The 19,503-nt window shown below is 42.8% G+C and overlaps 1 protein-coding gene across 1 annotated transcript in view; it reads right to left on the bottom strand.

Moving 5' to 3' along the window:
• EHHADH (enoyl-CoA hydratase and 3-hydroxyacyl CoA dehydrogenase) overlaps positions 1-13,009 on the bottom strand; it is a 30,095-nt gene extending 17,086 nt beyond the window's left edge. Inside the window, exons 1-2 of the mRNA XM_072640415.1 lie at positions 12,863-13,009; positions 1,567-1,670 (exon numbers count right to left, since the gene is read on the bottom strand). Coding sequence (XP_072496516.1) covers positions 1,567-1,670; positions 12,863-12,936 — 178 coding nt within the window. The 5' untranslated portion in view covers positions 12,937-13,009. The remainder of the gene's footprint in view (positions 1-1,566; positions 1,671-12,862) is intronic.
• Between the last annotated feature and the right edge of the window lie 6,494 nt (positions 13,010-19,503).

Genomic DNA, 19,503 nt, shown 5'->3' with positions numbered 1-19,503 from the left:
GTCCTGTGGTGGGCATGACATCATTGGAGCAGAGGTCTAGAGTGGCCAGCCAGGACCCTCAGGGAAGGCTAGCCCTACAAGGGACTGACGAAAACCTTTCCTTCTGGAGAAGGGGAAATTTCCTTTGTATTTCTCTTTCCTGCTGAAAAAAAAGTCTTCCGCTGCTCTGGAGGACAAGCAGCACTGTCTAGTGGCTTGGCTGTGGCTTCATGGTGTGTTGTGAGGCAGACTACCTCTAATCCAAGTAGAGGCATTTATTGAGACTGACGCCCCTCTGAAGCCAGCTAGGTTCCAAGAGGAACTAGCGACTTTAGTGAAAGCAAGATGGATTTTTATAGGGTAAAGATGCAACTCCGTAACAGAAATTATGAATATTAAAAAGGCAGGAGGGAGTTGTTAAGGGATTAGGTAATAGGGAAGGAGTCTCGGCTATGGTGGAACTGTACATGTAATTACCCACGATGCATACAGAAAAACCCATTGGGGGGTATGTATGATAATGATATTATAATAAGCCTCCTACATATAAGTTCACCTGAAGGACAACTTTTGCTATTACTGTAGACATACCTGCTTAGAGAAAGTCCCTTCTATTGTTTCAGGGTCTACATTCTGCTCGGGCATCCTGGTGCTGCTGCTTTCTGATTGGCTGCATATCGGGGTCCTGTCTGAGACTAGATGGAGGTGGTTGTAGTTGAGGACATGGACACACCCACTGTTTCTGCAGGAAATATGAGGAATGGGTCTGGGAGCTGTGGCTAGCTAGAAGGAGTGACCGGGATTCCATCACATGGACATGTCTGCTGTTTCTGGAAGAAATATGAGTTCGTGGACACACCTGTTGTTCTAGTGAGCAGTGAGGCATACGTATGGAAGTAAGGATATTGGGGGGAGAGTGGCTAGGTAGGGGCAGTGGGCCTGCTGCTCAGGGGCCTATGACTGATTCTAGGGGCTTGTGGTTCTGTTAAATCAGGACACGCCTGCTGTTCAGCGGGACCCATAAGGAAGGTAGAATTTTGGGGCTACAAGCAGCTTTGTTAGGATTCCATCAGATAGACTGGTAGAGTTTCTTTCTTATCACTTTCTCACTTTCTTTCACTCTTGGCTTCTGTAAGCCTTAGCTCATTTTCTTTTTCTTTTTTCTCTCCTACTCACTCTTCCTTCTTTTCTTTCTTTTTCTTCCTCCTTTTTATCTCCCTTCCTTCCCTCTTTTCTTTCCTTCTTTCCATCCTCCCTCTCTATTTGAACTTAGCTCTTCAGTCTCATTTTCCTCATCTGTAAAATAAAGGGGTTGGCTTAAGTGACTTCTAAGAGCCCTCTAGCTCTAGATCTACAATCCTATGAATAAAATTGTCAGAAGCATGATTTAAACCCAGGTTTTTCTGGCTGAGGCCTGTTTTTTATGTATAACACCACCACGACTCTCTAAAGCAAGATAGTAACGGGAGTTATTATTATACCCATTGCCCTGCCCAAAGCCATCTCCCACTGAGTCCCACAGTGCAGTAGAGGACAACAGAGCACCTGGGAGAATGAGTGGGGTGGGGCCCTGAAAGTCTCATTTACCTGCAGAGAACTTTCCATCTGCTCCACAGATGACGATGGCTTTCACAGCCGGGTCAGTCTCGGCTTTCCTCAAGCTCTCGAGCAGGCCATCGACCACAGGCTTACTGGAAGAAACAGAAGAACAAAGTTCAGAGACCATGGTTTCACCATGATGGGTTCCCCACTCCAACGATGGGAAAACACATACTTGCTCTTGTTGCCCTCTTTTCACCTCTTTTCCAAACTCACCTTGCCCCACCTGGGGGTGATATGTTGAGGTGGGCATTGTACCTGCTGGAGGCCTACTCTCCCTTGACCTTCACATCTAATCATGAGTCTAGTCCATTCTCCCTCCACAACTGCTCTGAAACCCATCCCTTTATCTCTTCTCCCCTAGCTACTAGCTTAGAACAGACCTGCACCATCTCTTGTCTGAATGATCACAACAGCATCCTAATTAATTATTCTCCTCAGCTTCATTCCCATCAAACTATACAGCCCAGATCTGACCAGATCATTTCTCTGTTCCATAAACTCTAATGATTTTTTTTATTATTATTTTTGAGGCAATTGGGATTGAGTGGCTTATCCAGGATCACACAGCTAGTAAGCACATCCAAGGCTGGATTTGAACTCAGGTCCTCCTGCTTCCAGGACCAACGCTGTATCTGCTGCACTACCTAGCGGCCCCACTAATGACTCATTAGCTAATTTTCTTGCTCTAGTCTCTCTCCTGAGTTCTAATCAACAAATCAATGGATCAATAAGTATTTATTAAGTGCTTAATATGAGCTAAGCACTAGGGCTACAAAGAATATTAGAAAATGTAGATTTCTTCCATTTATTTTAGTCCAACTACATAGCATGACTATAGTGAAAATGTACTCAATAGGAAAGTATGTGTAGAACCTATACAGAACTATATGCAGTCGTGAGGAGGGAGGGGGGTAGTGGGGGGTAGGTGTGGGGGGGATAAAATCTCAATTGTATGGCAGTGATTGTTAAACATTAAAAAATAATTAAAAAATAAAAAAGAAAAGAAAAGAAAAAAAGAAAAAAAAAGAAAATGTAAGCTGCTTTCAAGGAGCTCACATCCTAATGGGGGAGATAATACATAAAAGGGGGTCCATTCAAGATATATGACCAACTGCCCATTGGACATTAAATCTGGAAGGTCCTATTGCCATCTCAGACTCCATTCGTCTGTAAAATGGAGTTAATGACCGCACCTGCCCTCAAGTTGGCATGAGCATGAAATAATAGCTATAAAGTGTTTTGTAAATCTTTAAGTGTTATATAAATGCTCTTATTGTTTTCTTATGGGGCAACAAGAAGTGGATAGAGCACCTAGCCTGGAGTCAGGAAGAGCTAAGTTCAAATCCTGTCTCAGACACTTACTGTTGGTGTAACCCTGGACAAGTCACTTCACCTTGTTTGCCTCAGTTTCCTCACTTGTAAAAATGAGCTGGAGAAGGAAATGGCAAACCACTCCAATATCTTTGTCAAGAAAACTCCAAGAGAAATTGGGCATAGACCCATGCCTGATATCGTACACAAGAATAAAGTCCAAATGTATACATGATCGAGGCAAAAAGATTGAGACTATAAACAAATTAGGGGAGCAAGGAATAGTGTATTTGTCAGATTTATGGAGAATGGAGAAATTTTTGACCAAACAAGAGATAGAGAATATTATGAAGTGCAAAATGGATAATTTTGATTACATTAAATTGAAAAGATTTTGCACAAACAAAGATTAGGAGGATAGCAGAAACCTGGGAAAGAATTTTTGCCACTAGTGTCTGTGATAAAGGCCTCATTTCTAAAATATATAGAGAACTGAGACAAATGTACAAGAATGCAAGTCATTCCCCAATTGGCAAATGGTCAAAGGATATGAACAGGCAGTTTTCAGAGGAAGAAATTAATGCTATCTATAGTCATATGAAAAAATGCTCTAAATCACTATTGATTAGAGAGATGCAAATCAAAACAACTTTGAGGTACCACATGACACCTATCAGATTGATTAACATGACAAAACAGGAAGATGATAAATGTTGGAGAAGATGTGGGAGAGTTGGAACACTAATTCATTGTTGATGGAGCTGTGACTTGATCCAACCATTTGGAGGGCAATTTGAAACTATTCCCAAAGGGCTGCAAAAATGTGCATATTGCTTTGACCCAGCAATATCGTTTCTAGGACTGTATCCCCAAGAGATCATAAAAATGGGAAAGGGTCCCACATGTACAAAAATATTTATAGCAGCTCTCTTTGTGGTGGCCAAAAACTGGATATCAAGGGGATGCCCACCAATTGGGGAATGGCTGAACAAGTTATGGTATATGAATGTAATGGAATACTATTGTGCTATAAGAAATGATGAACAGGAAGACTTCAGAGAGGCCTGGAAAGACAGATATGAACTGATGCTAAGTGAAAAAAAGAAGAACCAGAAGAACTTTGTACACAGCAACAACCACAGTGTGCAAGGAATTTTTCTGGTAGACTTAGTACTTCATTGCAATGCAAGGACTTAAAAAATTCCCAATGGACTCTTGAGGCAAAATAGCTTCCACATCCAGAAAAAGAACTGTGGAACTGGATCACAGAATGAAGCAGACCATTTTCTTTTGTATTATGTTTTGGTTTGTTTTATGATTTCTCCCATTCATTTCAATTCTCCTATGCAACATGACTAAGGTGAAAAGGTATTTAATAGGAATGTGTGTGTAGAACCTATATAAAATCGTATGCCATCTTGGGGAGGGAGGGGCGAGGGAGAAGGATGGAGGGGAAAAAAATCTAAGTTATATGGAAGTCATTGTAGAACACTGAAAACAAATAAAATAATAAAAATAAAAAAGTTTTTTATTAGAAATAGTATATATGCTGTAGAGGGAGCAGTCACAAGCAGAGCTGAGAGAAAAGTGACTGTGAGTGGGCTATGAGAACTTGTTTGTAGGGAGTCCTAACAGAAAGAGTGTTTGTGATATCGAAGCCCTGTCTGTTGGGTTGTGTTGATTTCACAGACAGAAGCCCTGTCTGTTGGTCTTTAATGAGACTGAGATGATGGCACTGGTAATGGGTATAAATATCGTTATAGTCATGTTAAACATCATTTTCCTAGAAACAGGGAAGAGTTTGGAACAGAACAGTCCCTGTGAGCTGAGACAAGGAGCAGGAACAGAGAGCTGCCTGTGTGTGAAGCCAGGCAAGAGCTGGGAGCAGTCAGCCCACAGGAGGATCCCACAGAGGAGGAGCCATGGGGTTTGGAAATCAGCCCTGAGTAAAGATGAGAGAAGACTTTACTTGGACACTGTAATGATTAAGAAGATTGTTCTTATGGTGACCTAGGGGTAGATGGTGTGGTATTTTTTTTTAATTATTTTTTAATGTTTAACAATCACTGCCATACAATTGAGATTTTATCCCCCCCACACCTACCCCCCACTACCCCCCTCCCTCCCCATGACTGCATACAGTTCTGTATAGGTTCTACATATACTTACCTATTGAGTACATTTTCACTATAGTCATGCTATGTAGTCAGACTAAAATAAATGGAAGAAATCATATAACAAATCAAAACATGATACACAAACACACACACACACACAAACATGATCTGCTACATTCTGCGAATGACTTCCATATTTCTTTCTCTGAGTGTGGAAGGCATTTTGCCTTAGAGAACCACCATTGGGATTTTTTTTTTAAGAAGTTCTTGCATTATTACGAAATTCCAAGTCTACCAGAAAAAACTCTCGCACACTGTGGTCGTTGCTGTGCACAAAGTTCTCCTGGTTCTGCTCCTTTCACTCAGCATCAGATCATATAAGTCCTTCCAGGCCTCTCTGAAGTCTTCTTGTTCATCATTTCTTATGGCACAATAGTACTCCATTACATTCATATACCATAATTTATTCAGCCATTCCCCAATTGATGGACATCCCCTTGACTTCCAGTTTTTGGCAACTACAAAGAGTGCTGCTATAAATATTTTTGTACATGTGGGACCCTTTCCCATTTTTATGATCTCTTGGGGATACAGTCCTAGTAGCGATATTGCTGGGTCAAAGGGTATGCACATTTTTGTAGCCCTTTGGGCATAGTTCCAAATTGCTCTCCAGAATGGTTGGATGCGCTCCCAGCTCCACCAACAATGAATTAGTATTCCAACTCTCCCACATCCTCTCCAGCATTTATCATTTTCTTGTTCTGTCATGTTTGCCAATCTTATAGGTGTGATGTGGTACCTCAGAGTTGTTTTGATTTGCATCTCTCTAATCAACAGTGATTTAGAGCATTTTTTCATATGATTATAGGTATCTTTAATTTCTTCTTCTGAAAATTGCCTGTTCATATCCTTTGACCATTTATCAATTGGGGAGATGGTGTGGTATTTTGAAAGAGGACTTTACTTGGATGTTTGGTATTGATTAAGGATGTTTCTTTCTATTGTTGTGATTTAAATCATTCATAGCAACAGTCCTCAGGTGTGCTGCCATGATTGGCTTTAGACCATTTTCCTCACAGGCCCTTCTTTGGAGACACTGCCTTCCCTGTTGTGCTAACAAACAGAATCTCTGACTATATCACCCTGTCCAGATCCTTATTGTGGCCATTTGTCATCATTTTCCCTTTTTGTCATCTTCGCCAGTCTGACAGGGGTGAACTCAGAGGCACAGAATTGAGGGCTGGAAGGTACCTCTAAGGTCACTGGGACAAGGAGGTGGTACAGTGGATTGAGCAGTAGGTCTGGATCAAGAAGACAAGTTCAACTCTAGCCTCAGATACTTACTAGTTGTGTAACCCTGGATAAGTCACTTAACCTCTGTTTGCTTTGGTTTCCTCATCTGTCAAATGGGAATAATAGCGATACCTACCTCTCAGGGTTGTTGCAAGGATCAAATATGATAAATGTAAAGAGCTTACCACAGTTTCTGGCACATTGTAAATGCTATATAAATGCTCTACTTTCTCATCTGGTCCACTCATACCTGAAAGGAATCGCTACTACAACATATTCTATGGAATATTCTGTTTTAGCCTCTGCCTGAAGACCTCTAAGGAGAAGAACCCACCAGCTCTCAAGGAAGTCTATTCCATTAAAGGAGGAAGAGTGATTAGGAGACAACAACATTTCCCAACCATGCTGCTAAGACAATAATTCCTCACCAAATTGGAAATGCTGAAAATCAAAGGAGAGATTAATAAAATTGAAAGTTAAAAGAAAAAGCATTGAACTAAGCATATGAAAAGAAGCTCTAAAACCCTATTGAATAGAGAAATGCACATTAAAACAATTTTGAGGTACCATCTCACACCTATCAGATTGGCTAATATGACAGAAAAGGAAAATGATAAATGTTGGGATGGAGGTGGGGAGCTGATCTAGAGAGCAATTTGGAAGTACATCCAAAGGGCTATAAAACTTTGCATTATGCTTTGATCCAGCAATACCACTACTAGGTCTGTATCCCAGAGATTTAAAAAGTGGGAGGGAAGGACCTATTTATACAAAATTATTTATAGCAGCTCTTTTTGTGGTGGCAAAGAATTGGAAGGGGATGCCCAGCAATTGGGAGATGACTGAACAAGTTGTAATATGATTGTGAACAAGATATGATGGTGATGTAATACTATCATGCTGTGATAAATGATGAGCAGTCCACATCCAGAGAAAGAACTATGGAGTTGGAATGCAGAATGCAGCAGACTATTTTCTCTTGTGTTATGTTTTGGTTTGGTTTGGTTTTGCTCATGCATTCTTCCATTAGTTTTAATTCTTCTATGCAACATGACTAAGGTGAAAATGTTTTTAATAAGAATGTATGTGTTATCAAGGAAAACTGCCCTGATATTCTAGAACCAGAGGGCAAAATAAATATTGAAAGAATCCATCGATCACCACCTGAAAAAGATCCAAAAAGAGAAACTCCTAGGAATATTGTGGCCAAATTCCAGAATTCCCAGGTCAAGGAGAAAATATTGCAAGCAGCTAGAAAGAAACAATTCAAGTACTGTGGAAATACAATCAGGATAACATAAGATCTAGCAGCTTCTACATTAAGGGATCGAAGGGCATGGAATATGATATCCCAGAGGTCAAAGGAGCTAGGATTAAAACCAAGAATCACCTACCCAGCAAAACTGAGTATAATACTTCAGGGGAAAAATTGGTCTTTCAATGAAATAGAGGACTTTAAAGCATTCTTGATGAAAAGACCAGAGCTGAAAAGAAAATTTGACTTTCAAACACAAGAATGAAGAGAAGCATAAAAAGGTAAACAGCAAAGAGAAGTCATAAGGGACTTATAAAAGTTGAACTGTTTACATCCCTACATGGAAAGACAATATTAGTAACTCTTGAAACTATTCAGTATCTGGGTACTTGGTGGAATTACACACACATACATGCACATGCACACACTCATAGAGACAGAGTGCGCAGAGTGAATTGAATAGGATGGGATCATATCTTAAAAAAAAAATGAAATCAAGCAGTGAGAGAGAAATATATGGGAGGAGAAAGGGAGAAATGGAATGGGGCAAATTATCTGTCATAAAAGAGGCAAGCAAAAGATTTTTTAGTTTGGGGAAAAAGAGGGGAGGTGAGAGAAAAACATGAAGTTTACTCTCATCACATTCCACTAAAGGAAGGAATAAAATGCACACTCATTTTGGTATGAAAACCTATCTTACAATACAGGAAGGTGGGGGACAAGGGGATAAACAGGGTGGGGGGGACGATGGAAGGGAGGGCATGAGGAGGAGGGTACAATTTGAGGTCGACACTCATAGGGAGGGACAGGATCAAAAGAGAGAATAGAAGTAATTGGAAGCAGGATAGGATGGAGGGAAATATAGTTAGTCTTATACAACACGACTATTATGGAAGTCATTTGCAAAACTACACAGATTTGGCCTATATTGAATTGCTTGCCTTCCAAAGGGAGGGGGAGGGGAGGGAGGGAGAAAAAGAAGTTGGAACTCAAAGTTTTAGGAATAACTGTCAAATACTGTTCTTGCCGCTAGGAAATAAGAAATACAGGTAAAGGGGTATAGAAAGTTATCTGGCACAACAGGACAGAGGAGAGGATGGAGACAAGGGCAGAGAGGAATGATGGAGGAGAGAGCGGAGTGGTGATGGGGGCAATTGGAATGCTCGGTGTTTTGGGGTGGGGGGAGGGGACAAGGGGGGAGAAAATTTGGAGCCCACAAATTCTGTGAAAATGAATCTTAAAAGTGAAATTAAAAAAAAAAAGAATGTATGTGTATTATTGCACATTGTAAGACTGCATGTTGGGGAGGGAGGGAAGAGAGAAGGGGAGAAAATTTAAGACTTAGGGAAGTAATTGTTGAAAACGGAAAACAAATAAAATGATTTTTAAAAAATTTACAAAAAAATGAAATGATGAGCAGGATGCTTTCAGAAAAACCTGGAAGACTTACATGAACTGATGTAAAGTGAAGTGAGCAGAATCAGGGAAATGTTGTATACAGTAACAGCAATACCATATGATGACAAACTGAATGACTTAGCTATTCTCAGCAATTCAGTGATCCAAGACAATTCCAAGACTTGCAATGAAAAATGCTGTCCACCTCCAGAGAAAGAATCAATGGAATCGGAATGCAGATGAAAACAATTTTTTCACTTTATTCTTTTTGCCTTTTTTTGTGACACGACTAATGTAGAAATGTGGTTTGGACAATTTCAGATCCATAATTGATACCATATTTCTTGCCTTCTTAATGGGTGAGGGAGGGGTAGGAGGGAGAAAACTTGGAACTCAAAAAAATTTTAAAGAATGTTAAAAATTATAATTATAAAAAATTTAAGAATGAGTTCTCTTCTCCTTTTCCCCTTACCCTTCCCCCATCATTTTGGAAGAAATATATCTGGAAATAATAGGGAGAAAGGTGATAGTAAATATAATAGTTACCTTTCCCCTTCTTCCCTTTTACCTTAAAACCTAGAGTGAATATTCACCTTTGACCATTTACTTAAGCACCAAATATGCTGCTTCTACAGACAGTACGTAATAGTTGCACAATAGTACAGGGTCCAAAAGTCACGTTTTTCCTAGATCCATGATAACTACAAGATTAATAGAGGATAGCATTAGAGAGGGTCGGGAGGGAAGTCAGTTAAAGTTGAGTTCAAATCCCACCTTAGACACCCACTAAGGCAAATCACTTAAGCTCTCTCAGCCTCAGTTTCCTCATCTGCAAAATAAGGGGGATGACCTCTAAAGTCCCTCCAGCTTCTATCCTATGGTCCAGAGGTTCAAATGAGACAAAGTAAGAAAAGTACAATAGAAATGCAATGATTCTCATAGACCTTGCATGGGAACAACTGCAATTCTGACCCGGCTGCTTCTTCAAAGTCCCATCCATCACCTTCCCCTCTTTTTTTTCAGCCAGATTAAAGGACTGTACCTACATTACTTTATCAATCTTTCAAACATCTCCAAGAAAAATGGTCTGGATGATTAAATAGGCAGGCTCCCTTTCTGCTCAACTCAAAGCACTTTTTCTTCCTTTCAAGGTCTTGCAAAAGCCAGGGTCAAACGGCATTCACAAAGAAGTTCCCTGCTTATCAAATAAAAGTAGACAAAACTGCACAGTAAGCTAACTCATCAAAGAAGGCCACATCTAATCAGCTTTCAGTTGGTTCCAGGGATTAGAACTCTAGTTCAATAAAGCCCCAAAGTCTTTGGGTTAAGCTGCTTTAGGAAAAGAATAATTTTCATTTCCCTGACCAGTGTCCACTTCAACTTCAGCAGTAAAGGAGGCTGGAAGAGAATCCTTCCTTTAGTATTTTCCCTAACGACCAAGCAGGAGATTACTTTCATAGGCCAAGTAAGATAAGGCTGGCTTCCAGGCTGGGGCTTCTCTTGAAAAAAGCCTGAAGAAAATGGTGTTTCAAAGTCATTCTGCCTCTTTGGGCCTCAGTTTCCCTATCTGCAAAGTGAGGGCATTAGATTAGATTACTTCTAAAATACGTCCCAGCTCTAAATATATAATATATGATAACGACTGGGAAAGGAAACTGAACGTAGTAGGAGGAATACAGGTTTGCAGTTGAAGGACTGGATCCCCTTGCCTGTAAAATTGAGGGAATTGTAGGAGAAAGATCTTGGGATGGTGAAGCTAGAGCAGGAAGGGAATTCTGAGGCCCTGGAGATCTCTTGGAGCTACAGGAGGGGTGGAGAGCAGTGGTTTTATAGATGAGACTCCTAGGAGAAAGAGGAATGCTTTGGTGCAGGTTGCTAAGGCACTGGATGCTGAGACGCAAGATGACCTCTAACCTATAGCTCTGACTGGAAAAAGAATGTCTCAGGCCCTTTTTGTTGGAGTTGGACTTCTATCTCAGGCCTTTGCACTGGTTGTACCCCATGCTAAGGGGCACCCTAGGTGGTGTAGTGCATAGAGCACCAGTGCAGGAGTCAGGAGGATCTGAATTCAAATGTCACCTCAGACACTTGATACTCAGTAGCTGCGTGATCTTGGGCAAGTCACTAAACCCCAATTGCCTCATCCTAGGTCATTTCCAGTCATCTTGATGAATATCTGGTCACTAGATTCAGATGGCTCTGGAGAAGTGAGGCTGGTGATCTGCACAGCCCTCCCTCACTCAAAACAAAGTCAAGGGCAAGTCATGTCATTATTTCTCTGATGGCATGGTCTTCTTCAGCAACAAAGGATGAGCACACACACCCCATGCTAAGCATGCCCTCCCTTCTCATCTCTCTGCCTCCTAGCTTCCTTCAAGTCTCACCTTCTGCAGGAGGCTTTTCCTGGCACCCTTATCACCCAGTGCCTTCCTTCTCAGATTACTTTCCATCTATTCTATATGTGGGCAGCTGGGTGGTATAGTAGATAAGAGTGCTGGGTTTGCAGTCAGGAAGATTCACTTCCTGAGTTCAAATCTGGTCTTAGACACTTGCTAGTTGTGTGACCTTAAGCAAGTCACTTAACCTTGTTTACCTCAGTGGCAAACTACTCCAGTATTTTTGTCAAGAAAATCCCAAATGGGGTCAAGAAGAGTTGGACATGACTTTAACTAATGAACAACTCTATACAAACCTTCCTTATAAAGTATCTAGTTCTTTTTCATGTTGTCTCCTCCATTAGACTGGGAGTTCCCTGAAGGCAGGGACTGTTTGTGCCTTTTCTTTGTAACCCTAGAGCTTATCACTGGCCTGTCACCTTGAAAAAGTAAATCAGTGCTCATTGATTGAATATTTGTGGCTGATGACATCTAAATCCCTTCTACTTCAATTTGGTGTCCAGAATCTCTTCCTTCCAGCTGAAAGTACATAATTCCTAAAACAAAAAAAACAAATGGCTTCAGACATAACATCTGAAATCACATTGTGGAAATGCAACTGGAGTCTGGACTGGACAAAGTCTAAGGATGCTCTGTAACCCTAATCTGACCACTCCCCTTCCAGGCTGGATTTAGACGACGTCTCTGGTGATGGGGCGTGGCAGAAGTAGAAGGTCATTGAAAAAATAAAAATACCAAGTCACTATAGCAAAGAATCATATCTTATAAAATTTTATGTCATGGTCCCCTTTGGGAGCCTAGAAAGGCCTATAGATCACCTCCCAGAATAAAGTGTTTTAATGCACAAGATAAACTATGCATCAAAATATATACTTTTTGAAGTTTACAGACTCCAGCTTAGAGGAGGTTCCACAAGTCCCCTCCAGTTCATATCATGCTAGTGAAATAGTGAGTAGAGATTTGGGGTTCAAGTCCTTCCTCTTCTCTTAATACCTAACCATTGGGAGCCTCAGCTTCCTCTCCTGAAAAATAAATTTGAACTCATGTCTTCTAAAATCCGTCTGAGTTCTAAATCGATGATCCTAGAAGCTCCTTGGTCAAGGGACAAACAGGTTTTCATCTTAGTACGCCCAGAGCCCGGACCCATAGTTAGTAGGCACTTGATAAACGCTTGTGGTGTGTTTGCTTAATGTCTAGCTGATTTCCAAGCACAGATCACACATCAGGAAAGGCTGGCAGGAACCCGGAGGATCTCCCGCGACAGTCCTGGGTTAGGCTTTCCAAATCCCTCCCAGCTCTAAGAGGGGCGGGAAGTGCTGTCTAAGATCCTTTAAGAACGTCCTGCAGGAATCTAGAACGCGGAGGGGCTGAGCCCTGAGCTCCCTCCCAGCTCTGCCAGTTCCCGATTTGCCAGTTCGGGGTTAGGGGCTCAGGGCTCTGCGGGCGAGCAGGCAGGCGGGCGGACAGTCGCGGCCGTAGCTGCAGCGTCGCGCCCCCTCCCTCTCACCTACCTAAAGGTGTTCAAAGGAGGGTTCCGGAAGCGGATCACAGCCAGAGAGTTGTCCAAAAGCGTGTAGTGGGCCATGGCTCCTCTCAGTCACTGGCCGGGCACTCGAGCTCAGACTTTAATGAAACCCAGAGAGGGGAGGACCCGCCCTTGGCCAATGGGGTTCCGTGGCCCGCCCCCACCCTCTCACTGGGGATCCTCTCCCTCCCCAGCCTCCAGAGCCTGCACCACCCCTAGATCCACCCCTGGGAAACCTAGCCCTCCCTTCAGGCACTGTCCTTTGCCTCCCTGTGTCCCCCCCTCCCCCCGCCAAGATCCCTACTATCCCCTCTTCCTCCGCCGCCCTCCTGCCCAGGACTTCGCCCTCTTTTCTCCTCAGCTGGGCTCCCAGGTCCCAAACAAGGCCTTCCAACCTTCCCTCTCCCGGGTGGAGTCTCCCTCCATCTCAGGACCTCTCCCCTTCCAAGCTCTCCTCTTTCCTGCCCTCCTTCCCTCCCACCCCGCCTTCTTTACACTGCCTGCCACAGAAACAGGAACCAGAGACAGTCCTGCCCTCACACAGTCAAGAGTCAGGGGGATAGGTTACTTTGGCTCACTTTTTTCTCCTCTTTCTTTTTCATTCTTTGCAACAATGGATGGTTTGCTGGGATGGGGATGGAGTGATACATTCAGAAGTGAAGGTGATATGAACACAGAAAGATAACAATAGGATTTGTGAAAAGGATATTATGTTACTCCCTTGCTCTAAAACAGAGGTGGGGAACCTGTAGCCTCGAGGCCACACGTGGCCATCTAGGTCTTCAAGTGCAGCCCTTTGACTCAATCCAAACTTCACAGTTAATAAAAGGATTTGTTCTGTAAAACTTGGACTCAGTCAAAAGGTGGCACCGAAGACTCTAGGCCTAGAGGTCAAAGGTTCCCCATCTCTGATCTAGAAGGTTCTGTGACTCCCTATTGTCTATGGCAAAATTCAAACTCCTTTGTTACACAACTGAAGTACGGAGATTTTTCCAGTCTCAGTCTCAGTCTTACAAAAGCAGGAGTCCAAAGCAGAGGTCCTGTTTTCAAGGATCATGAAAGGGAAACTGAGGCAGCCAATCTAAGTGGCAGTGTTTAGTTATCCAGATTTCATTTCCTTTATTTTGTCACATGCCTTCTTGTCCACTGTAAGCATGTGACATCCCGGAGGGGAAAGTGGATGAGGTGGGATCCCTTAGCTCTCTTTTTCCATGAAGCATCCTCACCCCAGGGCTTTAAACAGAGGTGGAGGATAATTCCGAAGAACTAAGAGGGCCTGGCCTAGGCACAGGTTATGCAGACAAATAGATGAGAGGCACAGACACAGAGATACAGAGGGGTGTTCAGCCAGAGAGAGGCTCACATATCCATGTCGCCTCTCCAAGACACCAGTGAGGGCTCAGGACTGGCATCCTAGGTACTTGTGGAAGGAGAGACAGAACCTTGACCAGAGAGAGAGGTGGGAGAGAAGATGGAGTTGTCCAGCCTCTCTGCTATCCCCCTCCCCCAAAAGAGACCCAGAGGTCGCAGTTTCTGCTTAGTCATCAAGGGGAGGAAGGATTGAGGGAGGAGGGAACCCCATCCATGAAGGAATAACTCTGTGGCACGAACCCTGTGGGCGTGGAAGTGTAACTCGAATAGGGTGACTAGACCTTTGTCCCAGATTTTCCTCTGGTACTTCTCACTGATGGAGTGATGGGACCTGGACCGCTAAAAGGAAATGACTATTTCTTTGAAAGCAGTCCTTGAATTTTCCCACACTTTTCCCAGTCCCTGGCATTTTGCTTGAGGCATCAGGCCCAGCCCAGTTCATCTAGATACTTAATAATCCTTTTAACTGCCCCTTTCACTGTGGCTTTCTGATCATTTAAATCCTTTCATTCTCTGCACCTGGCCAACCTCAAACTATTTACTGCTCCGTAATCCCATCTAGACTCCGTCTCTGTTGCCTCTAAGCCATCCTAGGCTATTTACCACTCATTAATCCCATCTAGATCTTCTCACTGTCTTATAAGTGTCAGTGTGTTATATATTAATATCTGTTTTATCACCATCAAACAGCAGATTCTTAGAATCTCGGAATTCCAAATAAACCTCCATACTTTTGACTGAAAGAAGGCTTGAGTGGTAGAATTCTTTCAAGGCAGACCCCATGCACCCTGCACTTCAGGGTTCCCAGCAACCCAAACCGCAACATCATCACCTTTCACCTAAATTTGCCCAAGGCATAGTTACTGCTCTTTAGGTTCGGAGGGAAAATCAAAGAGACCAGATAGATAGTTTGATGTCCAAAAATGGTACATGAGTTTTCATGATAGTTGAAGGACTTCAGTACTGAGAGAAATTATTAACAACCAATGACTGGGAAGATTCAGAGTTCCCCTTTTGTATAGTACTCATTTCAAAGTTCAGTCTTTTGATTGAACTCATTGTTGAAAATAGATCGAATTAACTCTCCTCAATTTTGATCAGACCAGCCCAACCTTACAAGGAATTTAATCTAAAGTGGGGAAGCCCATTGTATTCTACTCAGGTTTGGATGGGGATAAATTCTTTCATTAGAGTGCCCAAAGCTAGGGATAGTCTGGATCTCTCTTTGTCCAAAAGTGACATGATGTCACTCTCAGCCTCTCATTGGAGTGAGCCCACTTCTCATTTTAATATTCATTCTCTCATTAATTGCTAACCAGAGTTGACTGCCACACTCTAGAACACCCACTTTTCCAAGGGCACATAAGTCAGGAGCCTGCTCCCCATGAGGATCTTTGACATTCAAGAGTGACATTGACCTCTTTTATTAAAATGCTAGCGTTATTAGTAAAATGACCAATTACCCAGAAATTATGTCTCTTGAACTTTTTAAACATTAAACATAAATCTGTTCTACATTTTTGATTGATTTAAATAAAAGCAGTCCAATATTCTCGGTTTGGTAGCAGAAGAGCCTTATGTGGATCATCAGAGGAACAGGAACTGAATTCTGATGTTCTCAGAGGGAACAATGCATAGGGATTTTGTGAGCTAGAAATATTGAAATGCAACTGATCTTTCAAATATATATATACGTGTATGTTTGTGTGTCTTGTATGTCTGTGTGTGTACACACACGTATGTAAATATATATGTATGTGTGTTCAGTCATTTTTCCATCATGTCTGAGTCTTCATGATCCCATTTAGTGTTTTCTTGGCAAAGATACTAGAGTGGTTTGGCATTTCCTTCTCCAGCTCATTTTACAGATGAGAAAACTGAGGCAAACAGGGTCAAGTGATTTACTTAGGGTCATACAGCTAGTAAGTGTCTGAGACCAGATTTGAACTAAGGAAAATGAGTCTTCATGACTCTAGGCCCAGCACTCTATCCACTGCTCCACCTAATTGCCCCAGCATATGGTGCTTAATAAATGCTTGTTGAGTCTCACAACTATCAGACTGGTAAAGATGCCAAAAGTGGAAAAATCACAATGTTGGAAGGGCTGAGAGAATTCCAGCACACTGGTACACTGTTGGTGGAGTTACGATTTGGTCCAACCATTCAGAATGTGTGGCTTCAAAGTCACTGAACTATGCGTGCCCTTTTGTGATACTATTAACTGTTATTTAATTAGTTATTAATAATATGCCAATATTAGGCCTATGCTCCAATGAGAAGAAAGAGGAAGAGGACCCATACATACAAAAATATCTATAGCAACTCTTCTTATTATGGCAATAAGCTGGAAACTAAGGGAGTGTCCATCAATTGGCAAATAGCTGAAAAAATTATGGCAAATGAATCTAATGAAATATTATTTCATTCACTATTTTCTCTATTGTGTTGTCCTTTGTTCTCAAAGAGGACCATGAAATTAGGGAGGTGATGCCATGACATGCAAGTGAATTGGAATTAAGTGAGGGATGACTGTGCAAAGTCACCAGTCGCACTTTCTCCTCTGGAGCCACTGGGTCCAGCAGGCGAGATATAGATCAGGATGACTGGAGATGGCCCTCTATTGCACTGTAAGAAATGGCGAAAAGGATGGCTTCAGAGAAACCTATGAGGATTTGTATGAACTGATACAGAGTAAAGGGATCAGAACCTGGAGAATAATTTCTACTTACAACACAATCAAGACAACTAATTTTGAAAGACTTGTAACTGATCAATGCAGTGACTATCTGTAATTCCAGAGGGCAAGTGATAAAGTTATTGATTTCATGAAATTAAAAATTTGAAAAAAGTTATTTTAATTGTTGATTGAAGTTCATTGAGGTAAGCCATAAATTTATGGCTTAGTGTCAAAATTCCATTCTTGGCAACATGCTGAAAATGTGATTAAAGTTAGATGTGGAGACAGAAAAAAAATTGATGATTGATTAATTGATTAATGAAAGGAAACTTGGCCCCTCAAACACCAGACCAATTGATTCTCTTTATAAGATCTGGAAAACCACTGACTGTGAATTCAACTATCATGAGTCTGCAGATGAGCCGAAGTCAAAGGCTATGAGCAGATTTGATCTCTTCTCTAGACTGTTAACATATGGAGTCATTACATCACACACAGACCCTTCTGCTTTCTCCTGGCAAGAATATGGAAGTGCACTTTTTTCTATTGGTTTTTTCCATCTTCCTGACCTTCTAAATGTTGGTTTCTTTTTCTGTTTCTTCTTGGCTTTGCAAAAAACATTCCTATATTTCTGTCATTTACAAGGCAAGGAAGTCATAGGTCTCTTCCTTTTACTGTATTGTGTCTTACATGCAGATCCTTGACTTTATCTCTTTTATCTAGGTAGCTATTTGTACAAAGATTTTTGGGAGGAAAGTCATTGAAGAATAGAAAGGTCATAGGTCAAGGTTTGGCTACTTTCCCAGCTTATCACTCACAGGTTTGCAGGGTGGATCCCTGGGGGACTGACCACCTTGTCTAAATATTAAGCATTCTTCTCTGTCCACACTCCTAAAACTATGTAGCTTGAGGGTTTCCACTGGTGTGTTTACTTTTAAGAGTCAGCCAGTAGACACGATTAACTCAAAGAAAAAGTATTTGTTAAGATTGACTAGTAAGACCCATAGTCTATAACCACTGTCCCCAAAAACCTGGGCTGCATTTTCCCACCAGTACCTCATTGGCATCTATTGGAGGCATGAGCATAAACTGAAGGGACACTGGTAGCAAGACATACACCTGTGGGGAGGAAATACTTGGAGAAGAATCAAAGGTAATTAGTTTTAAAACTAGGGTACCGGAAAGACAGTGATGCCCTCTACAGACACAGGGTTCATATCCCATCTCAGACCCTCAACCCTCCTGTCTGACACTTGGAAAGTCATTTCACTTCTCATAGCCTTTCCTCATGTGTAAAATGGGGGATGTAACTAATGGTACTTCCCTCCCTGGTTATCATGAGGATCCCATGGAATAATGTATTTAAAGGGAAAGTTCTCAAGTTACTTTGCAATGCTAAAGGGATCCTGCTTTAGCAGGGGCAGCCAGGAAGACTCATCTCCCTGACTTCAAATGTGACTTCAGACACTAGCTGTGTGACCTTGGGCAAGTCACTTCACCCTGTTTGCCTCTGTTTCCTCATCTGTAAAATGAGCTGGAGAAGGAAATAGCCAACCAGGATCTTTACCCAGAAAACCCCAAACGGTACCATGGAGAGTCAGATGTGACTGAACAGGGACAAAGTGAGCCCACGGGCTGGGGAGCAAACAAGGACCGGGGAGCACAAGGCAGGGCAGGGACCTCTCTGGTGGCTGGACCACATAGTGCCCCTAACTGTGACCCTGGGAAGGGAACTGAGAGATTACCTGACCGGGTCTCCTCATTTTTATGGAGGGCATTTTAAAAATTAAAAGAAATTACTTTTAAATTAAAAATCTTTCAAGGTGGTTTCCAGATTCTCTTCCAATTCTGCAGTCCTCGGGTTTGGTAATGGAGAGGTGCCTTGATTCTGGTTAAGAGGACATCATCTGTTTCGGGGAGTCCACAGCCTTTGTGAAGTGCCACCTGTATGCGGTGGAGGTGGGGGGCGCTACAGAGAGAAAGAAGCTGGAGGTCCCTGCCCTCAGGGGTGTTCTCTACAAGGTCCATCGGCCACGTGCAAGTCACGTGTGAGGAAGGGCAGGGTGCGCAGGCGCAGGCGCAGGCCGGGGCGGGGTGGGTCTGAGCAGGGCGGCGCCGGGGACTAGGCCGCAACCTTCAGAGATTGTGGCTTGATTCGGATGTCCCAGGGGCGGGGGTGGGGGGCCCAATGCCCGGTATACAGTAGGTGCTGAATAGACCCAACTCCTTGGCATTTCCTTCTGCAGTTCATTTTACATATGAGGAAAGGGAGGCAGACAGGGTGAAGCGACCTCTCCGGAGTCATACCGCTAGGAAGTGCCTGGGGTTACGTTGGAACCCAGGCCTCCCTGGTCCCAGGCCCAGCGCTCTATCCACTGCGCCCCCTAGCGGCCCCTAGGGCCTGAAGGGACGGGGACGGAAGGGGTGGAGCCAGTTAGACACGGGGCGGGGCCAGCAGGCCAGCGTGGCACGGCCCTCAAAAAGCCCTAACCCTAGCCAATTGGCGCATGCGCGATGTGTGCGACGCCATGGCGGAGGGCACTTGAGGACAGGCTGGAGGCGGGTCCGGAAGTGACGCA

The sequence above is a fragment of the Notamacropus eugenii genome, chromosome 2 (genome assembly GCF_028372415.1).
Source record: "Notamacropus eugenii isolate mMacEug1 chromosome 2, mMacEug1.pri_v2, whole genome shotgun sequence".
Taxonomy (NCBI): domain Eukaryota; kingdom Metazoa; phylum Chordata; class Mammalia; order Diprotodontia; family Macropodidae; genus Notamacropus; species Notamacropus eugenii.
This window is presented reverse-complemented; position numbering and strand designations above follow the sequence as displayed.